This window comes from Nymphalis io, chromosome 14, assembly GCF_905147045.1.
Source record: "Nymphalis io chromosome 14, ilAglIoxx1.1, whole genome shotgun sequence".
In the NCBI taxonomy this organism is placed as follows: Eukaryota; Metazoa; Arthropoda; class Insecta; order Lepidoptera; family Nymphalidae; genus Nymphalis; species Nymphalis io.
Window position 1 is genome coordinate 3,092,582 of NC_065901.1, and position 22,833 is coordinate 3,115,414.

A 22,833-nucleotide genomic window follows, 5' to 3' on the forward strand; every position below is an offset into this window, starting at 1 on the left:
ACACTACATTATATAATATAAACATATTTAATTTAAACAAAGTGTAATTATCGTAAAGGAAATACAACAAAGTTCTGTTACAACAGCTGCATTTTTGCAAAGAATGACAAGCGCAATTGTTATCATAAAGGGACGATGCCGTTTCATGATAAACCCACTCGCATTCTGATTTTACATACAGTAAGCATTTATTGTACATATTATAAATAAAATAATGAGTTTGGGTATCTGTGCTTAAACGCATATCCGCGGCTACCGCAGTCAAGATGCGCGCGTCGATCGGTCGCGCGGCCTGCGCTTTACTCCTCCTCTCTCCTGTCACCCTGGTACTCTGTCGTCAAGAAAACACAGGGTATTACGCTGAAGATGGTTACCGTGACGACGCCATAGACGTGTAAGTGACTTTTTAGTGTTGTTTGTGAGTGGTGAGCCAGTGCAGTTTCTTTAATGTTTTGTGTGACGAAAAACTATTGACGGTTTTATTTTGCATTTTTTGAAACTATTTTAATATAAAAAATCTATATGCATCTATGGTAGGTAATATTATAATCTAATTCTAAACTTAACGATAATATATATTTATTTCTGCTTGGAACTGTTTTTCTTCTTCTATATGGAATAACAGTTTTTTCTCCTACTGAATTGCGGAGTTTCATTATCAGATTTCATCGTTATCTATGTACGAATACATAAAAAAATAATTATTATTTACTGCTAATTTAACAAATAAAAAATAGAATATAGTGTATTTATTTAAAAAAAAATTAATATTATTTTAATTTTTTAAAGAGCACCGTTGTTTATGTTCAATTTAACTTACATTAAAATAAAATTGACAAAGCACAAAGTTTAACTAAAGTTAGTTATCATATAGTATCTATTCTTCAGTTAATTCACAAAGAAATAAATGTGTTAACCTTTCCAACTCCTCGACATTCCTGATGTAAACGCCCAAAGAACTCAATTAAATTTTAGACTTAAAAATGACATTCCATTTATGAATACAATAAATACAATTATCACTGTGACCAAAACGCCCGAATATTCCAAATCGAAATAAATCGTCACTCGTTACTGAACTTTATTTCTTAAGAGATATGGACTAAAGTCCTCTTAACACATTTCTCTCTTAAAAACTATTGAGCTCTTGTTTTCCAAGAAGCTCGCTGCGAGTACAGTTGCCGCCACTATTAATAACGTAGGAACAAGGGCCCACATAGTCGCGTAATTCAATTGCATCGGACTTCATTTGAAGTGCATTGAACCCTCGCATTTTTAACTCGGCAATATAGCTGTATTGTATAACTTAAAATAACAATAATGAATAAAAGCATTTTCAATCATTTTAGCTTAAATTTTAAAACAAGTCTTTTAACATGAGTTTTAGTTGCTAATTTTACAATACAGATGGGAAATAAGTACTCAGAAATGACTACATCACTTTAGTACTTTACATATCCTAAGCTAGCTGTTGCCCTAGTAACTAAATTTAATACATGATGTCATCTGTTCCTAGTTATAAGGAGAAGAAGTTATCTTTTATTTTCAGATCAGTCATTCCCAAAGTGCTATAATAATCCCCCCGTCGATTGCAACAAATACATCCATGTTTTTTTTGAGTATATGTGATCTTAATAAGAGGGATCATCAAAATTTAAGCGTCCGGTAAATGCTTAGTACATTTAATGAATGTATGTAATAAACGCAACACAAATAAGTAGTACAAAGCTTTTTCAGACATCGAAGCACTTTTAATAATTGTTTCGAACCTATTTTTTATAATCTACACAAAATGATGAACTATGTGATTGGTCATGCTTTTAAAAAAGCAATAATTTAAGGTGTATAAATTTAATTTAAACTAAATAAATATATTCATCGTAACAGCCTGTGAATGTCCCACTGCTGGTCTAAAGGCCTCCTCTACCTTTTTGAGAAGGTTTGGAGCTTATTCCACCACGTTGCTCTAGTGCGGGTTGGTGGAATACAAATGTGACAGAATTTCAGTGAAATTATACACATGCAAGTTTCCTTACGATGTTTTCCTTCACCGTAAAGCACGAGATGAATTATAATCACAAAATAAGCACATGAAAATTCAGTGATGCTTGCCCGGGTTCGAACCTACGATCATCAGTTAAGATACACGCGTTCTTACCACTGGGTCATCTCGGCTTATATATTAGATTTTTCGAAAACATAAATTGTGTCAAATTAAACATGTGTATCCATCAATCCACATTATAGCAGTATGGTGGAATCAGTTCCAAACCTTCTCCTCAAAGCAAAAGAAGGCTTTAGTCCAGCAGTGGTAGATTCACAGGCGGTTACTTTACTGATACTACTGATACTGATATATTTCTCTTGGTCTAAACTAAAGCAGCGTTGTAAGATTAATGTTTGATTATATTTAAATACGAATTTACCTTAATAGTTACACATACTTAAATAATTGAGAAACGAAAATAATTATACAAAACAAATGGAACTGCCATTGAAGAATTTATAAAAATAGCACAATATCGTATCGTTATGTTTTTTGGTGAGTTTTGTGTAACCAAAACAGAATATGATCGTGGTCTAAACAGGAACAAATGTTTGGGGACTTCTGGCTTAGATAAATTTTTGTTTATATTATTATATCATTGTTTAACAGCTGATGAGTAGTAGGGCTTTATTGACATTATGTCATTTTGATAAACATTTTTTTATAGGGGCAATTTAAGAACGACAATATAATTTTATCTGAGATTAATGACTTCTTAAGTTATTTGGTATTTCTATGACAAAATATTCACAAGAATATAAAGATTGAACGAATGAAAGCCTGTTTGTTTAAATAGATTAAAGTATGGCTTGTTAAGCTTTTACATTATAATACAAAAACTGTAATTTACAATGACGTCGATTCTAAGATATTAATAATTTCATTTAAACAATACTAATTATAGATATTGTTTTATAGAATAGGAAGGCGGACAAGCATATGGGCCACCTGATGGTAAGTGGTCACCAACGCCCTTAGACATTGGTATTGTAAAAAAATTTAAACCATCGCTTACATAGCCAATGCGCCACCAACCTTGGGAATTAAGATCTTATGTCCCTTGTGCCTGTAATTACACTGGCTCACTTACCCTTCAAACCGGAAGACAACAATACCAAGTACTGCTGTTTTGCGGTAGAATATCAGATGAGTGGGTGGTACCCAGACGAGCTTGCACAAAGCCCTGCCAACAGTAAATTAATACAATTACAACAAACACAAGGATTGCACATATTTTTAACACATTTGTTACATAGTTGTAAAAGTAGTAATTTAAAAAATAAATTAGATTTTAAATATTATATAATAATAATTATTATTAATTTCTAATTTAAAAAAAAATCCTGCAAATTATTACATGCGAAATAACAAACGTTTGCGTTTTGTTTTGAAAACGTTACGAAGTGCAAATTGACTCGCTACGAACAACCGACAACCAAAGAAGTCTCACTTTGAAAATATACATTCCAGGGTGGACACAGACGCAGTGTGCCCCACGGACAAGCTGCTGCGGTCTCGCGAGACATGTAAAGTGGACGGGGTCGACGTGCAGTGCATTCGGTTGAACTGCTGTGAAGACTACAATTATATTGCCGGACGGTTAGTTTTGTCATACAAATATTTAAAATAACAAAAAATTTAAATTCTTTCTATGCTAACTAATTACGCTGAGTTAACTTTGCGGCAATTAATACGCAAAAAAACTTTATTGAATAACAAAGACCAAAGACAAATACAAACAATAATACACATAACAAGACAAAAATACAAATTATGATTCTTGCGATATTAAAGTAAGGCTCTCAAAAAATAAATGTGCGTGGTACAAATCTACAAACATATTATAAAATTGTTAATTTTTTCATCAACGTTTTCTCTTATTTCTTATTATATATATATATCTTATTTGCAGATGCATATTAAAATCAGTGGAACCCTGCAGCCTACACTTGTGTGAGCAAGCATGTGAGGTTCGAGAACAGCGGGTGTGGTGCTTCTGCTACCCAGGGTTTAGATTTGATCCTGACAGCTATAGGAGGAAAAGGCAGCCCTATTGTATAGGTATTTAATCACTTAATTAAAGCCTAGTTATAAATGTATTTTATTCTTTTCTATGTAATAGTGAATAAGTTTTGCTTATCAAAAATATTCTTGGATGTAACTACATAATGATTTTTTGTATATATAACTCTTTATATATATATATATATATATATATATAAATCTGTAGTGCTATTCTCTAAGAACTCACTTCATTACTCACGCGTGACATGTTGAAAATTGATGATGATGATATACTATTAGGGTTAAAGAAACGTTATTCTCATCAAGAAACACATTCACTAACATAAGAACATAATATTAGTACATCAATTGCCCGCGCGGCAAAGCAGCATGTATAAATGATATTATTAAATGATAGAAAAATACAATTTCGAAGAGGGTATCTGTGAAAACTTTGCATTATTGTCGATAGACTGGTCTTATCGCAAAATACACGGATTAAGTAGAGCTAGGAAGTGGTACGAGTGAGTGAGACTTTATATATTTATTATTATTTATTTATTGATTTTTTATTGCTACTTTTTATACTATTAAATTTAATATATTATACAATATGTTTCATATTATGTATTTGTGTTATTCTATATTGCTTTGAACATGTATTTTTAATAGTCTCTTAAACTAACGCATACTTTTTGCTTCTTTAATATTTTTTGGTAAATTTAAATCGTTTTGCTCCGTCATAATAATAATAAATAAACATAATATTTTTCTTTTCATAGTTAATAGTACGAGGTTTCGATAGTTTTATGTTATTAGCGTTTCTTAATTTTAAAATTGAAAAAAAAAGCTTCTTCTTTAAATATTATATTTATTTATAGTGGTCAATGTCGCTACCACTTTTTGACATTTCACGACCGACCTCGGCGTTGACTTTCGAGTTTTCTCTTACAGAAAAGTACCTACAATATTGTAATACATATATAAACCCATATAAGTAGGTAGTTACTTTATTTTTACTTGTATATTTTATTAATACAAAAATCGAAGGTTAGCTGCTTGTAATATTATTTATATAAACTTGTTGATGTATAATTGACGATTCCATGGAGTTTAACTACATATTTCATAAGATTTTTTATTAGCACTTCCTCTATAAACAACACAAAATAAATCACTCGGGCGAAGGAGAAATCTCAAAAATAACTCATCGAGGTTAAGACTATTTGACACATAGTAACTGTACGAAAATTCTCTGATATTTTATGCATTGTAACAATCAAATGAAAATACGTAATAAAAAAATATATTTATCCAAGTGGGCTCGTAAAGGCACTTTTGAAAATTCATTTTACACTATTGAATTAAATATAAACCTATCAATACTCTGTGTATTCGTGACAATTCAACAAATTGTATTATTATTTGCTGAAACATAACAATGGTGCTGTCCGATATACAGACAAGCTTAAAAAGCTAAGCTTTTAGGTTACGAAAACTTAAAACATGTGACGAAATCTACAGTGGAACACTTTTGTCCCTTCACCATCATCATCATATCAGCCGAAAGACGTCCACTGCTGGACAAAGGCCTCCCCCAAGAATTTCCATATTGGCCGGTCTTGCGCTGCCAACGGCTTCCCGCGACTCCTTCTATGTCGTCGGTCTACCTTGTAGGCGGCCTGTCCACGCTGCGTCTTCCGATTCGTGGTCGCCACTCGAGAACCTTGCTGTCCCAGCGGCCGTCAGTTCTGCGAGCGATGTGCCCCGCTCACTGCCACTTCAACTTAATGATTCGGACAACATTTGTCTGACTTCGATGAAAATCACTTGTATGGTATTAATCGTTTAGAACACCGACGGACTTATGGCTAGATCATAGAATTTCTAGAAGACTATATTAAAAGAGTCTTATAACCGCAATGAAAACTTTTAATCCATCTTCGTAATATCGAATATATATGAAGATTAAGCAAAACATCATAATCTTTACGCTCTTATCCTATACCTATTTACTCCACTTCTTAACGGTTTCTCCGTAGAATGTACTTTCCGACCGGTAGAAGCTTTATATTTATTATATTTTGTAATATGACAAGCGAAAATGGTTTTTAAGAGCCTATTTGAATAAAGATTAATTTAATTTTATGATTTATATTTTAATAAAATGAAGATCAAGTTTAATCAAATCGGCAGTGCTATTCTGAAAGAACTCAATTCGTATCTCACTCGTATAATGTTGAAAACCGACTTATTATGATATTTAGATGCGCGTTTAAATGTCAATAAATATTATAGCAATGTCGCATATCACTTTCTGACATTTCACGATTGTTTTCTGCAGAAAATTTCAAGTTTGTTCTTAAAGAATTGCCTTAAAGTTAATTATATTAACTCATATACATACCTTGTACATACAAGGCACAATTAAAATGAAAAACTTATAAAATATACATGTTTTTACCTATCATAATCGACTACGGTTCGATTATGATATTCGCTTGCCTATGATGGGATGGGAGGTGTTAGCTACTCTATATCCTTCTCTGTATCCCTGACAACGTGTATGCGAAATTTTATAATGATCGGTATAATGGGTAAGAAGAAAAACTGTGACAAACAAACTAATTTTCGCATTTATAATATATATATATATATTAGAAAGGATATCAGCTGTAACAGTGAGAAGTTACATCATTTCAGATGTTGATGAATGTACAAGCAATAACGGGGGTTGTGAGCAGCGATGTGTGAATGACCCTGGAGGGTACCACTGTGAATGTAACCTACCATACACTGTCGCGAGCGACGGTAGAAGATGCGTACCACCCGTAGCCATTGCGATACAGGTATGTCTTTTTTGCTCATTCAAATAATTATTTTGTGTTTACAATATACAGTAAAAGCCGAACGATATATATTTTTTTAAACCGGTAAGTTGATTTCATTTCTTTAACGTACTTACTATTTAGTAAAATGAAAATAATTGTTTTTCTAATAATATCGTTTTAATTGATCGATAATTTGAATTAAATAAAATACATATTTGCCTAAAAGACTCATATTTGTTATAAGTATAATTAACGTATTACTAAAATGTCCCCAGGAGCCGTTACCATTAGTTCGTGCATCTTCCCGCTGTTACGCGCCATGCGACACTGTGTCCTGGCTGTCAAGGAAAGTCAAGCAACTAAGCGATCAATTACATACGACACAGGCCGCTCTAAAAAAGCTGTTGGAAAACCCTGTTCTAAAAGGAGAAGGTACTTATTCAAATTAATAGTAAAAATATACTTTTTAACTGCGCTTGATGACCTGTATGCGACTTGATTTCGACGTCTCCTACAAGACAATGAGAACTTCTGGAACATACGATACCTCTTCATAGAGAGATTAAATTTGTTATCAGAATACTTACTAATAACTCAGTCAATCAATATATTTGAATTGGTTCATGGTCTTCCAATTATTGCCCTTAAATATATTGATCCCTGATACTCGACACATCTTGTGACCTAGTTACAAGTGGCTAAACAATAATTTAACTTCGGTATTCGTTTTTCAAATATAGAATTTCAAGTGGACATTTCGTATTATTACTACTACTAGTGTGTACTAGTAGTACTACTTACAGAAATACGACAAACAAATAATAACTCCAAGGATTTTAAAGCACTAAAAATATATTTTCAAATCAATTATAGCAATGTATATATGCGCACGGTTTTGAGGCAGCTTGCAAACTCTATACAAAATATCATGTGGTTTTGTTTATAGTCGAATAAATTGTTATTTAATTGGTAGATGCAGACCGTTTCGCAGAAGGTACATACACTCATAGGGTGCTAGACGCTACGGCGCCGTTGGAAGGTGGTTACTGCCGATGTGAAAGAGGGCCAAGGGTTGGTAATACTATTGATACATTTTTCTTTATATTAAAGGTTTAATAATAATCTGAGAACAACTTATTCTCCTGTTCATTATAACTGAATAATTAATATTTCTAAATCGGCAAGAATACAAAAGATCTAAAAACTGCAAAAATAATGTATTTAATTAATAAAACATTTAAGTTAAAAAACAGCCACTTATGTTATATTCAATTATTTTACTTCAGGGTCCACCTGGTCCGCCTGGTATGGAAGGGCCAAAGGGTGACATCGGACCACGTGGACCGCGTGGGGCACGTGGACCAAAAGGTTCGCTTGACCTCATGCTACTGCTGCTAGCGGACATTCGACACGATATACACAATCTAGAAGAGAAAGTCTACAAAGATGGTGAACGGTAATAAGAAACACATTAAAAATTAATGAAATGATTCAAAGAATCATGTTCTTACATAATTTTATAAGTATGTAACAAATCTGTTAACTTACCTGATGTTAAGCATCCACACGGTCTAGGATGTAGCACGGTTGCCTAGAAGAAACCTGTTTACTCTGGGTTTGAATATACCTATCAAGAAATACAGACTCAGACAAAGTATTCCACAGTTTCGCAGTGCGAGTGATACATGTAGATTCAAAGCGCTTCGTACGTAGGCGGGGAATTTCCACTGTGTATCTTTGGTCGCGTTTGTCTGGTCGTTCGATAATAAAAGGGGGCGGAGGAATCAGTTCGTGACATAGAGATCCCAAAAGATCTTGTGTTTTGACCAAAAATCTATCTGAAATTATTTAATCGATTGTCTTAGTGGTTAGTTATCATCCAAATAAGTAAAAGGGAATGATTGTAGCACTTAGCACTACTTTATTAACATATTTTTAGTACATAAAAACTATAAAAAAATGCAGAAAATTTATATTGTAAAATATAACCAAATCGCAGAAGATATTTTTTTCCAATTTACTTCCTCGTTACAATGGATGGATAAGGATGTTGGAAATGTATCTAAGTAGTAATTCTTCATAAAAGGAAATAGTATTTGTCTCTTGGAACATCTTAATATCTATGATTGCATAGTATCTCTAACTATATTTGATAAAAGACTATGTGTCCTGGCACTGGTATAAAAATAATACGTGACATTGTCAGAATATTTTGCGGTCAATTAGCATAGATACACGCCAGAAAAAGAGAAAAAAAAATACAAAGGACAAGCTAACGATAATGCTGTCTGCAATATCCATTTTTATTTTCAAGGCCAGAGCGCTTCAATCTGCAGAAGGCTTGGCGTCGACAACACAAACAAGAACAGTTAGAAAAAGAACGCAAAATTGAACAAGAATTGGAAGCGTACACCGCGCCTGCCATCGTCGGCGCCGGGCCAGTTGAGATATCTCCACACGGTACTTTTTTTTATAATAACAATCAAATCATACTGTAATCAAACAATCGGTACCTGTTTCATCATTGTTTTATGTTAATTCATGTGCCTAAAATCCCTGTAAATGTCTCACTGCTGGGCTGAGGCGCTTCTCTCCTTTTGTAGTTTGCAGATTATTCCAAAACGCTCTTAAAATGCGCGTTAGTGGAGACATAGGGCTGGTTTTCATCCGGCATTTTTAGTTTTCCTTCGCCTAATTATAAACGCAAATTAACTACAGATTGAATACGTGATCATTGGTACGTCTTACGTAACTTTGTCCTAAAATAAAAAAGAAATGGTAGCTATTACACATATTGTAATCGCTACCATTTCATTCATTTTATTTTAGGAACCCTAGTTAGGTTCTTCCAGTAACATTACTAGGGATATAATTTATGATACGTTATTTTCAAATAATTCAATTTTATAGCAGGCATTTTTACACGCAGTTATATTTTTCGTGTAGGTTTAAATGGAGAAATCATTCGCGACTCAGAGACCACAACAGATTGGACACTGGTTAAAGGCGATCAAAGTACCGACACCCTGGAATTTGAAGACATGGACGAAAAACTAAAGCAGCTCCGACTCCTGGCAAACGCGACCAGTTCCGGAGATGACGAAGACGATGTTGACACTGATTACGATTACAGTTTCTACTAAGATTACATAATTTATGATAAATTGCCTTGTTTTGTTTTAATCCGTAATCCTTTATTTATTTGTATATATTATTTAATAGCGAGATATTTCTACGTTATTCAGAATAATACAGTAACGCCAAAAAAAGGCTCAAAACAGGTCGGGTGTAGAAAGTAAAGTGAGCCAATAATCTGTAAATGCCAAAAGAAGTGCATTCAAAATTCATTTTAATTATGTATAGTATTAAAATCATCAAAATTTAAATATGGTTTAATGAACTTATAACAATCAAGGTAACTACTAAACTCTAATCAAAAATAAACAAAAGTTACGAGTTACATTTCCCATGCAATTTGCTAATAACTCTGCTGTATTATGCACTACATACAGTTCTTGATTAATATATATTTAATTATATACAACAAACATTATTCCACTTATGTACTTCAAATTCAAAACGCAATTTTTCGCAAATCCATATTTAATACCAATGATTATTCAAGATGACACATGATATTGCGTCAGTAACAGCCTGTTAATGTCCCACTGCTGGGATAAGGTCTCCTCTCCATTTTAAAGAGAAGGTTTACAGTTTATTCCACCACGCTACTACAATGCGGGTTGGTAGAATTCACATGTGGCAGAATTTTAATGAAATTAGAAACATGCAGGTTTCCTCACGATGTTTTTCTTCACCGTCAAGCGCGATATGAATTATAAACACAAATTAAGCACATGAAAATTCAGTGGTGCTTTCTCGGGTTTGAACCCACGATTCATCATCGGTTAAGATTCACGCGTTCTAACCACTAGGCCATCTCGGTTTTTATGTATATCTAGCTGACCCGGCAAACGTTGTTCTGCCATATAAATTATATCTACTGAATATTTTGATTGATGTGGGGATGGGATATATGTCAGAAAAAGGAAAGGAGCGCTGTAGACGATAACCGCCGATAAAAACAAAAAAAACACCAACCATTCATTTTCTCAATTCAATGTATTTGATTAATGTAATGGACATATTCATTGTTTCATTAAAAGTTAAATGTAAATTGAAAGAAGTAATATATTTTTATCCTAAAGTAGTTAATTAATTTCGAAGAGCAATTGAGTGTACGATATTTTTTGTCAGGTCGTCTTTAGCCAACACAAATAAGCTCGATGGTTTGCCCACCCGAGAACATGCCACGTATACTTGTCCGTGTGATAAACATGGTGTGCCCAAATCCTTAATCTCCAATTCCAAATTAATCCTTTTATAATTCCAGTGAGAAAACCGCGTCTTTTTATTGCCTTTCAATCGATTCAATTATTAGCAACTAACAGTTTCTATTAAAACAGACAAATTGAAATGAATTACTGCTTAATATTTTTTGAAATGAGTTTAATATTTTACACAACTCGAGATGAGATATTTCACACAAACTATATAAACAAAGTCTGTTCAAAGGTGGCGCTGCTAACAAAATTTAAATGGAATTAAGTTTTACTTATTGCATTAAATAATTAAATTTGATTCGGAATAATGATATTATTTCTAGGATTTATTTTAATTATTGTCAAAGTAATTTAAACCCTTAATAAATTAAACATCAAAATTGTCTTTAAAAGTTCCAAACAAACAAAACAGAATCTACTATAAATTAAATATTGTTATAACTGCTTGATAATGTTCATTGATTTTTTCTTTCGATAGTTTTTTTTTACGCTGAGCATATGATTATACTAACATTTCTCTGATTATACTGTCAATAGTAAACACTCGAATCATGTGTATATTGAATGTATGTAATGTATGTATACTTGAATTAATTTACATGATTTATTAACTTATGTTTCAAAATTGCTTAATTAAACTTGCTACAATCTCGGTTTCTTGACTTTCCTCCACAAAATTGCGATGAAGACACAATATAAGTCCCGTGTAAATTAAAACAATAACAAAAAAATGTACGGTTGGGGTATAAGAGACCCGGGGAGGAATGAAGTCCTTTGCGATATTTTTTCGTGTGCGAATGGACTTCAGGAACAGCCTTGCTACTGGATACGTGCCGATGAGCAAAACATTTTCGTTATTTAGTTAGATTTGTTCGTTTGTTCTTTCTGCTCTATTATAACGCATGCTTGATGCATTATTAGTTCGACGGCCTAAATGGGCCCCCTTGCGTCTTGCTGGCATTTTTCACTGAAACACACACACGAAATAAACCAAATTGTTGTATTTACGGATAAAAACGGTATACCGATAATGTATTTGATCTTTTAATATTTTATCAACCTTTTCAATATCATAAATTACGTTTATATTTCTTATCAATTATGTAAATCGTTAAATATTTTGCAATTTTTTAAATGTCAAAATGACGCGACGTTTCTCGTGAATGACGTAGATGAAAGTTCGATGAGCTTCACTATAAGTAATTATTTTTATATGCGTTTTTGGTCTATTATATACACAAATATTTAAAAAAAAATTACCAAATTATTCTAACCTCACAAATGTCACTTTCGTATTAAATTTTTTTTTAACATATAAAACTTGCTATGAAATTAATTAATAATGTTAAAAATCAAACATTATCAAATAATATAGATATATTTATTTTAACATAAGATTACAATGAAAATTAAATTCAACACTATGTCACACACAATAAGGAATGATTTAGCTCGCAACAGAAGGTTCATATTGAGCAGCTAAGCGCTTGAACTCATTGGCCTTGGCGTTGTACTCCTTAGTGAAGGGGTGTTCAGGGTGAGAATCCAACAGCTGGTCGAGGTAGCGCGATGATACCTGGAAGAATTATAATTATATTTCTGACATTATAATTAAGCAATTGAATGTTTATTTTATTTGAAATTTATCTGTATCAATAAAATATTCTTAATAAAAAGAAAAAGTTACGTAATAAAAGAGATGTTTGCAAGCCATCTTTATATAAGTGATAAGTGTGTAATGTTAGTATGATGAAGAGTGTCATCAAAGATGTTTTTAACAATAACCCAACTCTGGCAAAGTCAAAACTCTGTGTATATGTATGTAAGGAGTTTGTGTGTATATTTATACAACTGTCAGAATTATTTCGCGGGACTTTACCCTAAATAAATGATTATTGATTAACGACATTTGCGTTTGAACGATGCGTCTAGACAACCATATTTTATTCTTTGTTCAATATTATATTAAAATATGCATTTTATTACTACTAAAATCCAATGCAGTATTTATTACAGGAAGAAGCGATTATTGTACAAACCACAATTATATTTTGATAAACATATGTTCATTATATTATTAAAATAATGGAATGATTCAATGTTTCTGAAGACACCGGACCTTCGCATTCGAATTTTCGAATTCGAAATTCGAATGCAATCGCATTTTCCTTTTTTAGATTATAATTTATTAGTGTTTTAAATTGTCTCTGGTGTATTTTTTCTTTAATTTGAACGAATTTTGATGTTTGAATTATTATTGTTCGTGCGTGTTTTTATTACGAGACAGTATCGCAATCTAAGTTTTAGGATTAAGAATTGATATAATTATGGTATTCATATGCAGTATATGTATAGGTTTTATTAATCATAGAGTCCAGATAACATCTACATTTCTTCTGTCCTTGTTTAAAATTCCAATGACTTATGGGGTACTTCATCTTTACTGTACTGAGTTTTATGAATAAAAATCGCTTTTTTTTCTAATACGAAAACTACTACTTACTATTGAGGAAGATTGTTAGTAAAATTCATAAATTAAAATAACAAAAAATATCACTTACTTCAGGCGGCTTGCCGCTGTGAGCAGCCGTGACAGCCAGCCCTAGGAGCAACTCAGGTTGCTGTGGAGCTCGAGCTTGAGCCTCTGTTAACATCTGCTCAGCTTCCTCCCACATGCCTGCAGATCAAAATTATTAATCACAGGTAACTCATCCCCATCGTTTCATATATTTCCGGTCGACACATTGTGTTACACGATTAATTTGAATGGGAATAATTGATTCATTATTCAAATTATTCTAAGTTTTTACACATAATCAAATGAAATCATCATTTTACTTATATTGAAAGTTAAGATACTACAAATGAGAAGTCCCAGCAAGAAACTCATTATATGTGCAGCTTTAATAAATTTTAAAGCAAAGTTACAAAAATAGTAACCTCTGGAAGCAGCTGCAGCAGCGCCTACAGCTGCGGGTCCGGCTCCTAAGGCACCGAGGCGTTCAGCCAGCTCCATAATACTGTAGTGCGCATCTTGTACTCCCGGCCCTCCCTAAAGTAAATAATAAACTTATGTATAGTAACAGCCTATAAATGCCCCAAAACTCGGCGTTTATTCCACCAAGCTGTTCCAGTGGGGATTGGTATGCATGTGGTTTATGCTGAGCATGAGATGGATAATAAATATAAGTAAATAAAAACTATTTATGTGATGATCTAAAAAAATGTATGAATTAATAACGCAATCATTAATAATAATATGTAAGCATAAATAATGTGATGGTTCACCCCATCAGCTAGCGATGTAGAATTGATACATATAGTCATTTTTGAAAAGTAATATTTATCAGTCACAGTTGAACACTGAATTAATAAAACTATTTTTTATTTTATTTCAATAAAACTGAGGCTCGGTCTAAATACAACTCATCTTGCGTTTCTGGCTGACTGTTCTTGTAATTCTGACATCAACTCTTTGTTTTGCTGTTGGGTGACTGTTATACTTGCAATTTTGCAAGTGTTGCAACATAACCCAAGTTAGTGTATACACTATATATGTATACTGGTGGTGGTTTACTGGTGGTAAGGCTTTGTGCAAGCTTGTCTGGGTAGATACCACCCACTCATTAGATATTTTACCGCAAAATAGCAGTACTTAGTATTGTGTTTTCCGATTTAAAGGATGAGTGAGCCAGTGTACAGGCACAAGGGACATAACATCTTAGTTCCTAAAGTTGGTGGCGCATTGTCGATATAAGCGATAGTTAACATTTCTTACAATGCTAATGTCTATGGGCGTTGGTGACCACTTACCATCAGGTGGCCCATATGCTTGTCCGCCTACCTATACAATAAAAAAAAAAAACTATATATACTCAGTCATCACTCAGCCAGAATGCTAATTAAAGGAGAAATTTCTCAATGAAACACATGAAATCTAATTTCTTTACTTCAATCGAGATGACACTTAATTTTAGAGACCTCCAATGTTCAAAGTATCTTTCTATTAATATAGGACATTTTGAGATAGTTAAAATGTAAAAGTTGGCCTAATGAAGTCATTCATATTAATATCAGTAGTTTTTAATTTTGAAAAACATACATAGTATAATACTTTGTAATATGTATGTTTTTGAGTGTTGAGTGAGCCCGTACAAGTATAACGGACATAACAACTTATCCCATAACTAGTTGTGCATTGAGAGTGTGAGCTATGGTTTGAATATTACCAGCGCAATGCAGTGTTGTAAATGAGGCCCTTCTAATACTTTACCAAAATAAAACCTACTTGTGCCAAATTGAGCCATGCTTGAGCTAATTGTGTAAGAGTGCCGTCATCTTCAATATCTTGCAATGCTTTCAGCTGCTTTCGAGCAAGGTCTGGCCGGTTCATGGCCAAGAGGCATTGCAAAGTGAATGCGCGCAGCTCCAAGGACTCTGCTCCGTGGAGGATCCTAAAAATGATTTTTATTAAGAGGTAAGAAATTATCATTAATTGTTTATCAAGGAAAGTTGTAGGCTATATAACTGCATAGTAAACTGGTACAGGCAAGTATAAAATTTAATATGTAACAAGGTCAGCACAGTTAGATTGAAGAGCTTCAGTGCTGCTTTTGTAACTCTTGAGTTATATATCTTTTGCATTTACAAGATAATTCTTGATTTGAACTGTTGTTGAGAACACTGAAAAGTTGAATAAGTGTTTATATCAGTAATCTATATTTAAATCACAACAATTCTTATGAAAACCAATGATGTTGTACATTTTGCTTACTTTTGTCTTTAATAAATTGAGTTTTTTTTTTTATTTAAAGTTTATTAATTTATAACATTTACTTTTAATAAATGTTAAAAAACTTTGTATCTGTAATGTGTGTTTATATTATAATAATTTTAATATATACTAAATATATGTAATTACATATGTATTTACGAACCAAATGGCTGAAACATATATTAAGCAGTGGTGATCATGTACCATCACGTGGCCCATTTGCCCATCCCGCTCACTATATTAAGTAAAAAATAAAAATGTGCAATTACACACTGTCACTTACTTTAAGGCTGCTTCATAGTTTTCCTCGTGATAGTATATGGTTGCAGCAACAATTAAAAATATTTCATTCGTAAGCTCCGTTCCTTTTGCTACCTGTAAATTTATATTAACACAAAAATTAGTAATATGAATTAAAATTTATGTTTTACACAATATTATTATAAGCTATTCTGGTTTCTAAGATTATTGAAATATATTAAGGAATGTAAAACAGTAGATTTTTTGTACGGTGGTTTCCATCAAAACTTGTTTTTTTATGTGTATGATATAAAGTCGTTTAAATATAAATCTTTAAATTAAAAGTTAAACATGCACTCCTTTGTTAATATTATTTTGACTACAACAAAAACTGAATAACACATAAAATCACAACAAGGGCCATAACAAGACACAAGCTAATCATATTTAAAGTAAAAAACATTTATGGATAATGAACTACAGATTATCACCTACCAAAACTAATAAACAAACTACCATTCGATTTTAAATCAAAATTGACAAAATATCATATTAAGTATAAACTCAAAAAATATTTTCTAAACTCTTTAATATCATAAAATACTTTTGTAATATATATTTAATATTGTAAGCATGTTGGTACACTCATAATATGTACAATATTAAAATGGCTTTGTTTTGTTTTATTTAGTGAAAGCTCACTTGTATATTATCTTTATCACCTGAATATTATTTTGTTTTACTTTGCTTTTTTTTACTTTTATTATTTTTGATGTTTTTGTTATAATTATATATGTTAATTTGCTAGAGTTTATGTTTGTTAGTTTAAGCACCACCCAAACAAGCTGACAAGGCTTATGGGTGCCAAGAATAAACATTAATATGTTGTTAATAAATAAATGAATTTCAATTTTTTTTATTAAGGAATTGTAACTTACTCTAGAGTCAATGTCAGCCACTATAGCTGGTTTATTAGCATCAGGAGACAAGTATTCCACTAAGCTTTTAAGTGGTTGTAGCATTGGATCAGCACTCCTAAGTTCTTGAAGTACAATTCTAAAGTTACCTTGGGCAATGTATGATCTATAGAGAAAAGAATCTCTTTGTAGAGTTACCATAGGAGAAGAGGGCTGAAAGACATAAAAGTCGGTATGTAATGAAAAATAAGCTTTCAAAAGCAGGTAGGTTTTTTCAATAGGTATTTAATATATTATTTTCGCTGAAATAAAAAAAAGGTCACAGATATGTTTTTCGGGATTAAATCTTTAAAATATTTATGATATATCCTTATTTTGAATTGCACAATTCGTCACGAGGATTTGTAGTATCAAAACAAATGTCAACACGTCATCCCCGAAACAACTTTGCCGCTTTAGTAGGTCAATACTTAATAATTGTACAGTTTTTAATGTAAAATAATTAACTCACATTCACATTTTGTGCCTCGTTAATAGCTTGTTGATAGTTTCCAACATAATAAGCATTTTTAACATCGAAAAGTTCATCAACATCCTGCTGCTGACGTGCCATCTTGACAACAAATGTCAATTGATTTTGACGTCTTGTGACTTGTGACGGCTAGATTTTCCGTTCAAAAACACTGAAAATTATAAATTAAATGATAATGAAAAAAAAACAATTAAAACATACAAATGTTTTGAATTAAAAAAAACTATGGATTAAAAAAAACCTAAATGTAATTTTAACTAATATTGAAAATAAACTATATAAACTAACAATAAAATAAAACTAAAAAAATAAACATACTTAATCTTAAAAATACAAAATGTATCGTTTTAGATTTTGAGATGCTAATAAAATATACCTACTCCATCTATTTTTTGTCTTTTTTTAATTTTTGCAAACTTTTTTTAATTTAATTCGTATGTGTCCTACTTATTTACATGCTTCAATGAATTTCTTGTATACAATTCAAATTCTAAATTAAGATCGACAGTTAAGAAGACAAGATAACAAAGCAGGTAAGGTGCGATTAAAATACAAATAGTATTTTTATTATTATAACATTCTTTAGAAAGTTATTTTATCTTTGTAGTGTTCAATGGACAATAGTCCTTTTCAATTATTTTCAAAAGGAAGGTAAGGTCTAATTTTTTGTAGGAGACTTTTATAAGCTCAGGTATATAAATATTGAGATGCGCAATGGCTAACCAACATTACATGTTTTATAAGATGAATCAAAATATGAATTATATATTATCAACATAAATATTTCTTTCACAAAAATAAATATAAATTATTATTAGTTATATAATACAGTAAGTATTTACTATATGATATTTACTTATAATATATACTTTACTATTAAAACTGAATTATTTTCGAAAAACTGTTGTGAATTATTGGCGCAAAGCATTTGTAATTTACATAATTGATTATAGCTGTAAGCTGATTTAGTTTTAAAACTAATTTTATGTTACTATATTTTTGTGGAAGCCCGCCTGCGTAGATACCACCTATAGACCATATAATCTACCGCCAAAAATGTTCAATAGCAATATTCAGTGTTTCGTTCTGATGATTGAACCAGTAACGTACTACAGGCACAAGGGCCATACCATCTTAGTTCCCAATGTTAAAGGCGTATTAGCGGTGTAAAGGTTGATTAACATTTTTTACAGTGTCAATGTCAGTTAAATGCCAATGAGCGGTGTTAGCCACTGAGAGCCCACGCTACGCTTTTGTTGTTGTGGTGATCTTAAGCCAAATCAGTTATCCGGCATAAGGAAAACAAACAAAATGTATTAAAAAATATAAAATATTTTTAATTACCATAACAGCCTTTGAATGTCCCACTGCTGGGCTAAAGGCCTCCTCTCCTCTTTTTGAGGAGAAGGTTTCGAGCTTATTCTACCACGCTGCTCCAATGCGGGTTGGTGGAATACACATGTGGCAGAATTCAGTGAAATTCGACACATGCAGGTTTCCTCACGATATTTTCCTTTACCGTAAAGTACGAGATGAATTATAATCACAAATTAAGCATTCATGTGCTTTTTTTTCATTTCAATTCAGTTATGCTTGCCCGGGCTTAAACCTACGATCATCGGTTAAGATTCACGCGTTCTTACCACTCGGCCATCTCGATGCCAAATTTTTTAATTAAAATATTTAAATTAAGACATGCTGATTTATATATAACGCATTATATTGAAAATGCATGTGAATGATAAATATTTTGTATATATAAATAACAAAATCACTTGTGTTAGCGTTACTACAAAACTATTGCTGACGAGTAACAACTGTTATTCTAATTAAGCTACATTTTAAAAACTTTGACTAAGTGATTTCGTACACATTATCCGATATTGCGACAACTATCTTATCTTAAAAGCAAAAAATATTTATAGCAGGTACCTATTCTTTAAAAAAATTAAGCTGTGAACAGACACAGCGCTTTATTGTTGAAATCAGTTTTAAGTCATTTCTAATTTTATGATGTTATTGTACTTTTATCTTTAGAACAATTTAAAAGATATCGTTGACACGTACTTATATTTGTGTGTTATCGAAAAAGTTTTATTATTACAACTACTAAAACCAACAGAATACAATTTGACAACAACGTTTAATCCTGAATATAATAATTCAGTAATGTCTTTAAATGAAAGTTTAAACATTTGTAAATAATACAAATACATATTTCAAAAACATGTAATAAAGTAGACACAAAAAAAGTCAGACAAGCTTGGAGCTACCCAAATTTAATTCAGTTGACGACGTTTCTGTGAATCAACTTTCAATTTACTTTTAAACCCCACAATACATCGAGACGTTTATGAAAACGTCACAACGAAACTTAACCGTCGAGAAAATTATAACCGTCGTATGCAGGCCCGGTGCAGCGACAGATGTTCGGGCCCTGTGAAAGGTCTCACAAGGTACCTTTGTACCTTGGGGTCATTGGCTTGAATGAATTTTTGCAGCGCGAAATCTTATCGGAACTCACCCAATAATGGGGTAAGATTTATGCGGTGGGAAAGAAATTTGATTTAATTTTATTTTAGTAGCCTAACGAGGTGAATTTACTGGGTCGATTTTGATCTGGACGATATCGGTTCTGGAATTTAATGCGATATTTGAATATCATTTTCACTTATTTGTATGTATATAGAGTCGTTTAATACATGTACAAAAAATCAAAGCTTTCAGCTATTATTTATATTTCATTAATTTATTAATTTTTAGGCTTTATTTCAATGTATGTATCAAACAAATTATTGTAAACAAATAATAAAGGCTTATAATAAACGTTCAAGTTTCGCATACATGGATAAAATTAATATTATACAGGTTATTTTTAAATGTAACATTCTGATACAAATGAATGTAAAATTTCCGTAAATTTTATTACAATACCAAACAATTGTCCGATGTAGTGCAAAGTTCACTGAACTCTGCAAGTGCTGACCCTTTTCCATCACAACCCTTATGACGAGCTCCACTCTCGCTGAGACATCGAGGAGGTTTCACAGGGAAGTAAATCTTCCATTTCAGTTTCCCTTGCAGAATCACAATATCTTCATCCTTGTCTTTTGTTCGCGAAAACTCAACCGATGGCCTCAAATGAGCCTACTGTTATTAAGGAATCTTTTGTGTTTTTCCAAATTGAAAGTTCTTTGATCTCATCGTAGGCTGACAGAAATACAGTGTAGCGATTAAATGATTACGTTACAATTGTTTTGATTAAAAGCTATATCAAATTAATGACCCGAGTTTGTTTTGCTGCACGAAAAGTTTAGCGCTTAATCATAGGGCAAAAAGATATCAAGAATTACTGAACGTATAACGCGCGATTACTTTAACTTCTTCTTGAAGTATAAAAAGTAAAAGATTATTACTTCAAGGTAACCGTAGCGAAGTGTCAACCATGCATCGACAAGGAACACGAGGACAAGTTGGTTCATTATTATATATATATATCATTATCATATTACCTAGAGTTAAATAATTTGATCAGTTTATTATATAGTTAATAATATATAATAACTGTCAGATAGGATACCTACTGTTTATGTGAATAATAATTATTGAATATATTTAACGTCAGGAAAATAGCCCTTAATGCAATAAACAAACATAATGTCAGCTATTAAGATTAATTTCAAGCGACTGTGGTAATACGTGAAGATGTATGTCATGAAAATGGTTAAATATAGTTTTTTTTTAAATAATTTTATAACAATTATCTGATTTATTTTTTTCTTTGATGTATATATGTAACGCAGCAAGCATTGTCAAAAAAAAAGCGTCATAATTAATATTTCTCTACCGGAACCACGCTTCCGATACAAAAAAAACGTAAATAAAAACCAAAGAAACTACAGAAACTTTTCGATGCTCCAAAATTGATTCTCCATACAGAACTTGTCTGCGCGCACATCCGCTCCGCTTAGCGCTCACAGTGCGCCGCAAAAAAAATGCTCACCGGCACAATAGTCCGTCTCGCATCTGCTATCCGGCGTTTTATAAGCAGATGTTCTTAAAGGGGCCAAGAAAAAAATCAGTACCTGCGTACTTTTGTATTACGTATTGTTGTCCCGCCGTGTACTTATTCCTGAACTTGAGTTGCGCGGAGGGTGACAAAGTCTGCTATCGGGATATTCTCACGCATCGAATAACCCTGTTATTGATTTGAAGTTTGTACTGTCTGTTTAAGGAAATGCTACTGTCGTTATTTGCATTAATGGCTGTGCATCTTACTATATGAAATAATATGGTAAGCATATTTAAATAAATAAATATATATTTGTATTTTTATGGCATTTTAAACATTCTGTATATACAAATATATGTGAAAGAATTCTGATATTGTAGTAATATAAATGTATTTTAATTGATGTATTATTGTTTTTCGTTTTTATATTATCTGATAATATATTTAAAGTTTTCCGATCCCATACAAGCACAGAGGTACATCTTACTCTAATATTATTGTTATAATCATACGTGCTTGATGTCATGTGTTGTCATGTGTCATCCTTATTGATATATACTAAACTTAAACTTGATGATGATTTACTTAAATATTTTATCGTTAATAGATACTGATTCTTGAAATATGATCTATGAAATGTAGTATAGCTTATTTAATAATACACTTACACATATAAAATTGCTTTCATGCATTAACTCTCTATGACGTCGTATGTTTTTAATTATGTAATGCATCTATTCTAACGCCTGGACACCCTAAAGCACCGACTTTGAACTAAAAAATCTATGGATCTTCCATCTCTTGTACTTTTGTACAATGAGATATTCCGTAATTGTGTTGCTTGTTCGTATGTTCCGTGTACCTAAAGATTGTCGTCTTGTAAATAAACGCTACGAAGTCCTTTGTGTTTTTGAGTTGAGCGTCAGCTTGTCTAGGTAAGATATGTATTCTTCATAGTATTATTGCGTGACAGAAATGTCGAAAAAAGACAAACAAAGAGACGATTGTCCTTCCAAATTCTTATAAAATTTCAGTGATGTCTGTGCCATGAGGATTTTTCGTGAGCATTACCTGCTCGAATAAGGGTTAAAGTAATTTAAAAGACACGACAATCAGTTGTGATAATAGTTCTA

The 22,833-nt window shown here is 32.0% G+C and overlaps 2 protein-coding genes and 1 long non-coding RNA gene across 3 annotated transcripts; 1 reads left to right on the forward strand and 2 right to left on the reverse strand.

Annotated features, from left to right (window-relative positions):
• The first annotated feature begins 253 nt into the window (after nucleotides 1-253).
• LOC126773373 (collagen and calcium-binding EGF domain-containing protein 1-like) lies at nucleotides 254-10,049 on the forward strand. The gene is made up of 9 exons (XM_050494302.1): nucleotides 254-394; nucleotides 3,518-3,646; nucleotides 3,960-4,108; nucleotides 6,755-6,900; nucleotides 7,158-7,314; nucleotides 7,856-7,953; nucleotides 8,169-8,338; nucleotides 9,197-9,342; nucleotides 9,829-10,049. The coding sequence occupies exons 1-9, from the start codon at nucleotides 267-269 to the stop codon at nucleotides 10,023-10,025; spliced, it is 1,320 nt and encodes a 439-aa protein (XP_050350259.1). The 5' UTR covers nucleotides 254-266; the 3' UTR covers nucleotides 10,026-10,049.
• A 936-nt stretch (nucleotides 10,050-10,985) lies between these two features.
• LOC126773452 (uncharacterized) lies at nucleotides 10,986-12,375 on the reverse strand. Its single transcript, XR_007669731.1, has 2 exons — nucleotides 12,286-12,375; nucleotides 10,986-12,192 (listed from the first exon to the last, which is right to left on the reverse strand). It is a non-coding gene; the product is annotated as an uncharacterized LOC126773452 (long non-coding RNA).
• A 217-nt stretch (nucleotides 12,376-12,592) lies between these two features.
• On the reverse strand, nucleotides 12,593-17,776 carry LOC126773409 (coatomer subunit epsilon). Its single transcript, XM_050494353.1, has 7 exons — nucleotides 17,668-17,776; nucleotides 17,178-17,369; nucleotides 16,283-16,374; nucleotides 15,514-15,679; nucleotides 14,166-14,277; nucleotides 13,787-13,902; nucleotides 12,593-12,801 (listed from the first exon to the last, which is right to left on the reverse strand). Exons 1-7 carry the CDS (start codon nucleotides 17,767-17,769, stop codon nucleotides 12,673-12,675), a joined length of 909 nt encoding a protein of 302 aa, XP_050350310.1. The 5' UTR covers nucleotides 17,770-17,776; the 3' UTR covers nucleotides 12,593-12,672.
• Between the last annotated feature and the right edge of the window lie 5,057 nt (nucleotides 17,777-22,833).